Genomic DNA, 12,037 nt, shown 5'->3' on the forward strand with positions numbered 1-12,037 from the left:
AACATGAAAATGTGTTACTTGTCAAAGTTCTTAAGTAGGGCCTTCCGGTGGAGTATCGGGTTTAGCGCAGCACTGTGAAGCTGTCCGCAGCCTCTGCAGAGCAGGTTTGATTCCTGGCCGGCCAGGGAGGTGCCCATAAGGCGCAGCACGCCCGCTGCTCCCCTCAGCAGTGCTTTCGGTCAGTCTGCCTGTTCTGCTCCCTGCTGTCTCTGGTGAATCCTTTCACCCTCCCGTGCCTCTGGCCTGTACCACAGCTCTTATATCAATCAATCAATCAATCAATCAATCAATAATATTAAAAAAAAGTTCATAAGTAACAAAACTCACAGGATAGGAAAGAAAATTACTTTAGAAGCAACCAAAGATTCTAACTATCACCAAAATTATATGGTCTCCTCTCCCATCTCCAACACCATCCACCTTCAAAATATGTTCTATTACCATAGAGATTTTTAAAAATAAATGTGTACTTGAGTGTTGGGAGACTGATAGGGAATATGTGATACTGGCCTGTGGAGAAAACAAAGGACAGGTTTTAATCCAGACTCTGATTCTCAATACTGCGACTTTGGGCACAAGTTACAAAACCTCTTGACCTCATTTTGCATTAAATATTGAGTACAGCAATAAGTACCTCACAAACGATTGTGGATAAATGACAACTTAAAGAAACATTAGTACTATGACATGTTTTCTTCCTTTTACTCTATGCTAAGTTGCTCCAAACAACACAATACTTGTGTTTCTCCAGTAATTCTTTTCAATTGCTATTCAATTTTTCCCACAGATAGAGACCTTGATGCAGATTTTTCACCCACGGCTACAGTTATACTTCCTTCAATGGCTGAAATAAACCTCCATAAGGCTGGAACATATATTTGTCTTCTTGAGAAATTTTTCCCTGATGTTGTTAAGATAAGTTGGAAAGAAAAGAATGGTGCTGCAATTCTGGAATCACAGGAGGGAAATACTACCAAGACTGGAGACACATACATGAAGTTCAGCTGGCTGACGGTGCCTGAAATGTCTATGGATAAAGACCACATTTGTGTTGTCGAACACGAGTTTACCACAAGGATTAATCAAAACATTCTCTTTCCTTCAATAAAGAAAGGTATGTACACAAATATAAATATATCATCCCAGATCTCTTTTTTCCCCAAAAGTATTATACTGCCTTATCTATCAAATATTAATGAAAACAAAAAATTATACCCTGAAATGTTACATTTAACAGTAGTATAACTGTCCTGCTATTTCCTCACAGAATTGAAATAGTATATGCTTTGAACATAAAAGAGAAAAATTTTACTTAACTTTTCTCAGTTTCAATGTTATCATCCAAAAAATTAAGATCACAATGATGCTTTTTTAGGGTTTTCCTATGGGTTAAAATAAACGTACATGATAGCTTCTCGCAACTTAGCACGTAACACAAAAAGAGATTTGACTTTTGATGATTTGCTTGATGAGGAAATAGGAACAATTATACATCTTTCAGGAATGTTCTACTTTGTAAGCAAAGTCACTCTCATGTCAATCTTGCTGTACTTTAATCTATAAAAAGTGAGTTATTAGGCAATAAAATCATGTTGACCTGAGGGAGCCAGATCATGTCTCAGCAAAAATTGCATAATTCGGTTACTGCAGTTTTATTATGGTCTTCAGTTTTACAGATTTGTGTCTTGTAAACTAGCACATGGTGCTATTTCATCCTGAGATGGGAGAGTTAATGTACACAATATACTTTGATTCTAGATGACTGTATTTCTTGCCATTGGTAAATACAGCTCCACAAACATTTATTGTAGTAAATAATGAGTTCCTGGCAAGGGATGTGGGAATGAATATACTAAGATTAATTACTATGCCCAGATATATATATGTAGTATATACTATCCAAGTTCCATATGGTAAGTAGATATACTAATTTCTTTATCACTGAATGTCACTCATGATTCAGGAATGATGTCCCAAAGGAGTCCCTTTATGTAGAGGCTGTGCACATCTGTTTTGTGTGGGAAGAGAGTCAAATATGACCCACTGGCAGTGGTCCCAGAATTCAATAGACACAGTACTTAGAATCCCGAGGATGAACAAAGCAGTCTAACGGCCCCATAGCGTCCATCAAAAAGAATCAACTTGTACTTTTCCCAGATGTTAACAACCCCTTCTTAGACAGTGGGTAGAGCAGGGGTTTAGGGAGGAGAGATGCACTTACAAAATTGAGATGTGTTTTTCTATGTACTGAAATTTCTATGTACTGAAATTTCTGAATTAAAACTTTATTTTCTTGGATTCTAAATTTCTTCATCAATAAAATTCAGTTTAAAGACAAGCCCTGGCCCTGTCCTGGAACTGTGCAAAGAACAAATGAAATAACATCAGTGAAACACTTGCTTTTAAAATATGAGATAAATTTAAAAATATTTTATATATGTATATAATAGAATATATTATTTAGGATACATATGTATGTATGTATGATCCGAATCCCATTACACTGATATATATATATATAAGAAATAATATATTTTATATATTTTATATTTTATATATCCTTTCCTCAAAATAACTAAGGTGACATTACAAAATGAGCCTCAATTTTCTATTTCTAAGAAACTGAGGAGAAGCAAAAATACACAGTGTAAGCTCAATATAATGATTGGGCTTATGTGCCTATTAGGTTATTCTAGTGTTGAGGGAAATGTAAGAAACATAACAAGATCCATGGGGGTGGCTACTATAAAGGAGAGAAGTTCATTTCATACTGTGATTTACTTGGTGCTTAATTCTGAAAAAATTTTCTCCTGGTAACAAAACTGATAACCTTGTTTCTGTTAAGATGCCTGTCTAATATCATTTCTGGAAGTTTTTTTTTTTTTATTAGTTTTTGTTTCTGATAAAAGCTAACAGTATAACCTGGAAGCACAAATAAATGAAGTGATTTTGAAGAGAGGTAAAACTAGTCTCATCCAATTTTTCCAATTAACCTTTATTGGGAAAGAGCTCAGAATACACAGATTTTACTACAAAATAAAAAATGCTACCTTACTGCTTTTACCTCAATCAGTACATGATAATAAGGTATTTTTTATCTTTCAATCAATAAAGTCATTGTAAGCAATAAGACCAGACATAAAAGGCAGTTCTTGAAGATAATAAGATCTAAACATAATTTTACTAACATTTTATTTCTTGGAATTTACCCAAAACCTAACCTCAAACCCTTTTGTTAGAACACATCTAAAAAAGATATCGTTAAGTACATAAAATGGCATAACAGACCCAAGTCCTTATGGACGGAACACATCTGGTAGGAAGAGGATAAACTGAAACAGCAGTTGTAGCTGTTTCTTCCATCCTACTTTCAATTATTTTTTAAGAAATTTTGAAAAATTTTAAAATGTTTATGTATATTTCCTATTTTGCATTTTTACATTGATATAAGTACAACTCTTACGTCAAGCTTTAATCAAAGAATTGTAATTATGACTTGAGCTATCATCCCATCCTGGAAGGAAAGGCACTAAATGCTCAGTTCCTATAATTAAAATGGCATTTGCTAATAATAATTAATATCGCTATAAGAAATGTTATAGTTCACTATAGATTATTTACTATTTTTATGGATTAATTTTAATAAGTAGTTTCTACCTGCCTTATCACATTCATTTCCCACAAGGACCCTTTGAATGCTGGCTCTGCAATCATGGGTGTGACTCTTGGCAAGTTACTTACACTCTCTACACATATTTCCTCCTGTGTAACCTGGAGCCCTCCAGGACACAATTTGCTTCAGTGCGACTGGGGGATTAAATGAGATACTGAATTTAACACAGATCCTGCACAGTAATAATCACTCAGTAGATAATAGCTTTGAGAAAATATTTTTGTCATGTCCACAAACCCCCAACTTTAGAAAACCATGTGCCTGAAAGTGTTACAAGCAATATGTGGTGTGTGCTGAAGACATAAAGCAGCCCCCCCCCCTTTTTTTTCCTAGTCATGGAATATTTTTTGAACACCTACACTGAGACAACCACCATGCTAGGAGGTCTGAATCCAAGAGGAAAAGAAGATGGTCTTGAGTACATCGCCCCTGCTGTGATAACAGGTGAAAGCAGTAAGTTTTTGCATATGCCTTGATTTTCTGTAATGTGACAGCACATTTTTTACTTTATGAGCTTAGCTTTTGAACTGGTGTATAAAAGAAAAATCTATCTATCATCTACATACACAGACATGCACTGTCAAATAGTGGACATGAACACATAATACATGCTTTATCCCTTTCACAACTGATAATTTCCCTAAAAAGTTTAGTCTGGAAGATGAAAGTTTTGTACATGTAAGTTTTGCACATGTTTGTTTTTATTTATGCTATATATGACCTATTTTTTCTCCTGATCACTTAGCTTTTGAGCTTTCCTGTTGTAAAGTAGAAAAATGTATGCATTTTATATAATAGAATGAGTGATACACATCTTAACACAGTAAATGCTGGCATGGGTATGGGATGGCTGAGATTAGAGTGTACAGCCATATGCTCAGAATTATTTTATTCACTTGTGTTGCTTTTGTTTCTAATGTCTGGAGAAAACATGCTACCAGCTTGTTATTATATTATTTTTTACATCTTTTGTCCTTGCCAGTAGGTAGCAGCATGAACTGACACTGAGAGCATCATATACAGGTCATGGTGCTATGTTTTGAATGCATTTTTTTCTGTTAAATTATAATTCTCTCATGATGTGGTACAATATTCTCCCTCCCCACCCCCAGACTGTTTTAGAGGAGAATAATGAACGAAGATTTATGAAGTTCCTTGTACCCTGTTACACAGCTAGGTCTTGGGTTTTCCCTTAATCACTTCTCCACTCTTCCTCTAAGATACAGTTTCAGGGCAAGAAATCCCAACATTAAGGTCCTGAGATATAGTGGACACATGGGAGTAGGGAGAAGTGCATGGGCCTCAGAGTACTGCAGACCCAATTTTAACTCCAGATTTTTGACTATTCATTTCATGAGTATGGACAAACAATTTACATTTCTGAGGAATACTTTCCCTCACCTACCAATTTGGAATAATTACACCTCACTCAGTTGTTGGAGAGATACAGTGACCTTGTGAAATGTCTCCTTTAGCTGGCACAGAATCAGGACCAGTTTCTAGCTCCTTCTCCCTACATAGGTACAGAGAAAATGACAGCTTTGGCTCCAGCCCTGTGCTTCCCCCTTACCCAATATCAAAGGGGCTAAGAACCTCATCTAACACCTTACCTGAATCAAGGGTGGGGAAATTATAAACAAATCCCACTTGAAATTCCTTCTGTCACCAAGTGCTTACTGCTTCTAGAGTTCTAACTCTATCAAAATAAAACATGTGAAAGGGAAATTTGCCAAGGAAGAGACTCATCCACCCTTAGGTTCACTGAGCGCCCTGCCTGGCCAGCCTCATTGTCACTTTTATTTCTTTTTGATTTATTTTATTTATTTGTAGAAGCACTGGGTACAGTCAGAAGGGCGGGAGGGTGAGAGAATTTACCAGAGCCAGAGCGGGAAGCAGAGCAGGCAGAAGGACCGAAGTACACTGCTGAGGGGAGCAGCGGGCGGCAGGAGAGGTCTGTGCGCATGTGGGACCCCTCCTCCGGTGGCCGGGGAGCAGCTGGGGATCGAACTGGTGCTGCAGAGGCTGCGGGCAGCTTCGCAACCCAGCGCTCAACGGCTGCGCCACCGGGGAGGCCCCACTTTTATTTCTTGACATTATATGTTTCCTGGAAAACTGAATATATATTATATGCAGTTATCCCATAACATCATCAGCAAGATGAGAGGCATTTAGGAAAGAGAAATGTGTGAGCTATAACCTCCAAAGTTTTAGAGAGTTTGGATTAACCTCTTTCTTCTAAGACCTCCCACCCTTACCACTGACAACACAATCAAATCCCCATGGATTATTATTGCATGTATAATGTGGGACGACTTCTGAATCAGCAATTGAATTTTACACTTAAGCTTAATTTTTGAAGTGTGGATATATATTACATTTAGAGACACAGAATTACAGTGATGAATGCATTCTTTTTTCAAAAACAAAAGATTTATGTATTTATGCATACAAGAACTGGGATACAGGCCAGAGGTGTGGGGGGTGAGAGGATTCACCAGAGACAGAGTAGGGGACAGAACTAGCAGACTGATTGAAATACACTGCTGAGGGGAGGAGTGGGCAAGTCAGGAGAGGTTGGCTGCACCATGTGGGTTAGCTGCCTGGCCAAGGATCGAACTGTTGTTGCAGATAATTTCATAGGTTGCATCTTAAACTCTTGTGCCACCAGGGTGGCCCTACGAATGTATTCTTTATAGTTAGGTTGTTGGAGTTGAAATCTGGCTTCTTATATTTACTAAATGCATGACATCATGCAAATTACTTCCCTCTCTCACAATCAAATTTATAATATTGGAAGGAAGATAATAATATCATAGATTTAGCAAAATCTAAATAATTTTCATGCAAAGATCTCAAAGTATTTGGCATTTGATCAAGGACAAAAGATGATTTCAGTCCGATTTTACTTAGAGAAATGGTCTGGGTGAAGAAATACTAAAACTTACCACATTTTTTTCCCTCTTAAGACTCTTTTATTAGAATTTGAACCTTATTGTTGAATATTTTGTAATGTTCTATGAAAATGTAGCAGAGGTTGTTGAACTTGACCTGAGGCTGCATCTGTTGTTGCTGTGGTCCTTGGTGCTGGTGGTGGCTGTAGCTGTTTCTTTCAGATTTTGGTGGCACGTGAATGTCACTTCAGTGTTAGCTATCAGAAAAAAATTATTGTGACCCCATCTTTATTAACTTATACTATTATTTAAAAAAAAATAACTAATTACAGCACTTTTTCTTAGGGTCACTGAAGCTGCAGCTCACCCACTCCTCTGCCTATTACACCTACATCCTCCTTCTCAAGAGCGTGGTCTACTTTGCCATCATCGCCTTCAGTCTGTTCAGGACACCAGGAGTTTGCTGCAATGGGAAGATTCCCTAACAGATGATGGCACAAAACAGTAAAGTAGTTTTCATCATTGACTATCGCTGGAAGATTCTGTGAGGATCCTGCCATGCTGACTTTCTGGGTTTGGGTTATTTTAGTTCTTGTACTTTTCTTGTTCATTATTATTGTGTAATGACTTTTCAAAACCTGAACAAACAGAAAATTTTATTCTGTAACAACAAATTCTGCCATTTTCAGAGTCAAGGACAGGGGATATCTGACTAAAGCCTTGTTTAGTTCTATTGTCTCAATAACCTCAATAAAATTGTTCCATTCAACCCACTTATTCTGCCTGCTGAGTAGTCAGGATGCAATTTCTAGTCACACTCCCTTAGTGCGCTTTAGCCACATGATTGCCTTGAAGATTTTCATCTTATACACCCTGAAACTGTTCTCTCTGCTTCTTCAATTCTGTATCTTGTTTTGCATAATAAATACAATAAATTAAAAAAAAATGAAAATCTGCTTTTGTCTTGTGTACTTCAATTTTTTGAAATCTGATTGAAGTCGAAGTTAAGAAAATGGACCACAACAGAGCTCAATACATACAACTGAGTCAATAAATATTTCTAGTTCTTTCCTAGAAATGGCAATTATGATCTTTCTATGGGACATTGTCTCTATGGAAGCCACAGACAAATGAAGGGTTAGAAATTACTTCTCTTGCAGCTTCCATATGATCCAGAAATCCCACTCCTAGGTATTTATCCAAATAACATAGAAACATTAATTCAAAAGGCACCTTCACCCCTATGTTTATAGCAGCACTATTTACAATAGCTCAGCTTTGGAAACAACCCAAATGCCCCAAAATAGATGACTGGATCAAGAAGATGTGGTACATATACACAATGGAATATTACTGAGCAATCGTAAAAGATAAACACATGCAATTTTCAGCAACATGGATGGAGCTGGAAGGGATCATGCTCAGAGAAATAAGGCAGAAAGAAAAAGAAAAATATCGGATGGTCTCACTTATAGCAGGAATCTAGAAAATCTAAATAAGGGAAAAGGAAAAAGAATAACTATAAGATAGAAAAAATCAAAATCAACAAACAAGTATAAATTAGAGACACATTATGGGGGTCTGGGAAAGGCGGGATTGAGGTAAAAATAAGAGGGGTGCAATTGTATGGGGAATATAAAAATTAAAAAAAAATAAAAAAAAAGAAATTACTTCTCTTGCAAAGGCAAACTTTTAAGATTCATTTGTTTTAGGATATTTCCACAGTAACTGAATAAATCAATCATGACTTGCAATATGCAGAAGTGTTTCACAAGCCTCGTGATTCCCGATCCTCATATAATCCATGAGAGCCATGCAAACATGGGAGGGGCAGCATGGAGGAGGGGAAGCTCCTGCACCTGCATGCAGGGCACCTGGGTTTGAATCCTGGGCCTGGTGTTCGCATCTGTGTGGCCAGAATGCGGTTAAGCTACATGAATCTTTGTGCCATCATTTCTTCATCTGAAAAGGAAGTTACAACACCTTGTCCCTAGGCATTATGGGATTAGATGAAGTATTAGTGCTTTTATATACAACCCGCAACATTAGTATCTACTATTGGTGACTCTTCTTTAATAGCAGATACTCCCCCACCAACACACACATACAAACACTGACAATCATATGCATCCTGTCACCCTGCATAGAGGTCAGATGTGTATAGAGTAGGGAGCTGGTGAATTTTGACTACATACTAGTTCATCCTTTTAACCATGTAGGATACCTTAGATGTAGGAACAAATTATAGTGCACAGTTTAAGAGACTGAAGAGTCTAAGTTGCTCAATTACTGTTCTGAAACTAATTGGCATACTTAAACGCAAAGCCTGCATTTTGTCACCCATGATTACTATTTCTTTTTCAATTTGAAAGACAAAATATGCACTGCTTTCTCATTAGACATTCTCCCAGTTGTCAGTGGGAATTTCTTAATGACTTTGTGGGTGCCTCTATCTTTTCTTCTCACATATACACTCTGGAATTGCTCCCCTAGTTATGACGGTATGGGAAACCTGCCTGATTTTGAGGGGTCTGTCCTCCATGCACAGCTATTCTTTGGAGGGCGGGGGGCATAGAAGAAATGACTCAGAATCTCAGGCATTACATGAGGGAGCACTGCAGATGTACCCCACTGACACCCCCGCTCCTCCCATGGACTGAACGGGCTCTGAGGTGCACAGAATTACCTTGTAGAAGACCGTGGCATGTCCACTTATACTTGTGAGGTAGGAGTTACATTAAATATCTTCCTGACCCAGTAATTTCTGACCCCTTGTAAAGGCAGGACAGGCCACTGAGCAGGTTTTCTACGATCCCATGCAGACAGGGTAAAGGAGGAGTCAAAGTCCTCAGTGGCTTTTGCAGGTCTTTTATTTAGATTTAGCAGGCATATGGCAGGCAGGGGTGCTGTGGAGCCTGAAGGCTGGCAGTGCTCCCAGCCCCCAGCAAGTCTTCACTATCTGGGCTCTCCGGCCTTCTCTGCTTCTCTCTCTGCTGCTGCTGGCATCACCATGACGCGGCCCTTAAAAACTCAGTCTCAGCCCAGGTGAATCCCATCTACATATGCCCACACCCTACTCCAGGTGCCCGCCATCAGGCATGCATTCAGGACCACAGGGTTCCGTCATCTATCTTGATGGCAGAAGGGCAGAAAAGCCTGACATTTTTTCCTTACCCTACACCCCCGAAAGACTGACACTGGGCCATGTTCTGTGTCATTTGTTCTTGACCATGTCACATTACCCGAGTTTAACCACCATTGGAAGAAAGTGTTTAAATTCAATAACTTCAATTAATACTACAATTTACATAATCACTGTTTAACTTTCCAGTGAATACAAACCCTGCAGAGTGCTTCCCAAGTACTGAGCACTGGCCTAAGTACATGCTAACTATTTTCACAAGAGCCCGGTGAGCCAGCACAATGATCTCTGATCTATAACCGGGAAACTGCAGCTGAGAGGTGAAAGCACATCCCCAATGTCAGGCATCTAATAAGCCACAAATTGTAATTTGATCCAAGCAGCCTGGCTTCAGGACCCCTGCTCTTAACCATTAGTTACAACTAGAATAGAAGCAGCTTAGTTTCAGTCTCAATTAAAACAAGAAAGTTTTCTTCCTTATTAGGCTAAGAGTTAATGAAAGGAGCTAACTGCCTCTTTGCATATTTTAAAATAGGCCAAAAAAAAAAGTTTAAATATGCCCTTAACACAGGCTCATGGCGGCGTCTTGCTGCTCCTTGGCATCATTACCTTGGGGTCTTCACGTCTGTTCTTTTTCCTCTAAATAAACATTTCTTTACTCTCTAAATAAAGATTTGCTTCTCTCTGCTTATTTATCTGAGAGTCTGCCTATGAATTCCTTTTTATGACTTCATGGAACAAGAACTCACAGGGGTTTAAGGACTAAATTCCTGGGTTTCACAGCTAGACCAGGGTGAGAAGCAGCAGCAGCCACAGTAGCAGCCGCCGCTGCAGCAGTTAACAGAGCACACCGGCTCCTCGTTGCTAATAATCCATGTTCAGACAACAGTTCCGAGGTTCAGGGTGAGTAGAAGCTGGTTTCCACAGTTTTCTCTGTCTCACAGCAACTGCAGACCTTCCCTTTCTTGGAGTTACCCAGAGTATAAATGAAATTTGATGTCTGAGTCTTAATCTGTGTGAAATATCTTGTTAATTGAAAAAACATAAAAATAACCCAATGCACGTGCCTAAGGGACGTTAAAAAGCTTTGCTAGTGTAGGGTAAGATAAAAAGTATCAGGCTTTTCTGCCTTCCCGCCATTAGGATAGATGGATGACGGATCTGCGGTCCTGAATGCATGCCTGATGGCGGGTACCTGGAATAGGGTGTGGGCCTAGGTAGATGGGATTCACCTGGGCTAAGACTGGGCTTTTAAGGGCGGCGTCACGGAGACGCCAGCAGAAGCTGAGAGAGACGGAGAAGTAGGAAAACAGAGAGAAGGCTGGAGAGCCCAGAAAAAGTAAAGATTTGCTGGGAGGTTTGCCAGCCTGCCGGCCCCCCGGCACCCCTACCTGCCATGTACCTGCCATGTACCCGGCAAATCCAATAAAAGCCTGCAAAAGCCACTGAGGGCTCCAGGACTCTTTCCTCCTGTACCCGGTCTGCTGAATTGTAGAAAACCTGCACTGTGTCCATTCCTGCCACTACAATTGGTGTAAATCGGCAAGATGATCCATGCAGACGGGTATGGAGCCCTCCGAAGACCTCAGTAGTAGCAGACCAAAAGCCTGGATCAGCGCTGGAGGTGTCATGGCGGCACAGGAGATGGACAAGGTCTGGGAGCTACAGTACCAGACCTCCCGTGAAGGAGACGGCCCGAGAGAACCAGCCAACGACCCCTGAGGCAGCAGAATCGTTGGGGAAGAGAGGACCGTGATTCAGAGCTTGCCAGTGCTGATGCAGGGAGAGGCCTGATGGACTTGGACTAATGGAGTTGGACTGACAATCCCGCAGAAGGCAGAGGAACTTGCAGGTTGATATGTTTTGGGACCCTGGGGTGGAATAATTTCGTTTGTAAACCCCAGGAGATGGGAATCTGGGGGTGGCCAGTGGGCCTTGGTGGCCAAAAGCAGCCTGTGTATGCCCAGCAGCTAGGCAGAAGAGAAACCAAATGAGAAGGCAAAAGCTGGTGCTGATGCTGAGTTTGGGAAGCCCTGAGTGGCTGCTAAGCACTAAGCAAGCTGAGGAAGGCCAGTGAGTCTCATAAAATCACCTGTGTGTGATGCCCTGCTTGTTGTTGGGTGAGGGTAAGGAGCTGAGGAACCCATCCTTGGGGGACAGGTGGGGAATGTGGGGTAGAGCCCAAGCCAAAGAGGGGACCCAAGAAAGGCTGCATGTGGAGTTTGGATCCCCGACCCATGTGCTTGTGCAGTGGGTTGGCCTGAGTGCAGGGGTCTGCGTGTCGCATTGGTGGCTATGAAAGCCGAGTGTTGGAGTGACCGCAGACAGAAA

The 12,037-nt window shown here is 40.2% G+C and overlaps 1 gene segment (V, D, J or C); it reads left to right on the top strand.

Annotated features, from left to right (window-relative positions):
• Positions 1-7,049, top strand: part of LOC119241772 (T-cell receptor gamma chain C region C7.5-like) — a 16,821-nt gene extending 9,772 nt beyond the window's left edge. Inside the window, 3 exon segments of the C gene segment in view lie at positions 752-1,114; positions 4,007-4,126; positions 6,910-7,049. Of these exon segments, the coding sequence occupies positions 752-1,114; positions 4,007-4,126; positions 6,910-7,049 (623 nt within the window).
• Positions 7,050-12,037: the final 4,988 nt, after the last annotated feature.

The sequence above is a fragment of the Talpa occidentalis genome, unplaced genomic scaffold (assembly GCF_014898055.3).
Source record: "Talpa occidentalis isolate TD23 unplaced genomic scaffold, MPIMG_talOcc4v2.1, whole genome shotgun sequence".
Lineage (NCBI taxonomy): Eukaryota > Metazoa > Chordata > Mammalia > Eulipotyphla > Talpidae > Talpa > Talpa occidentalis.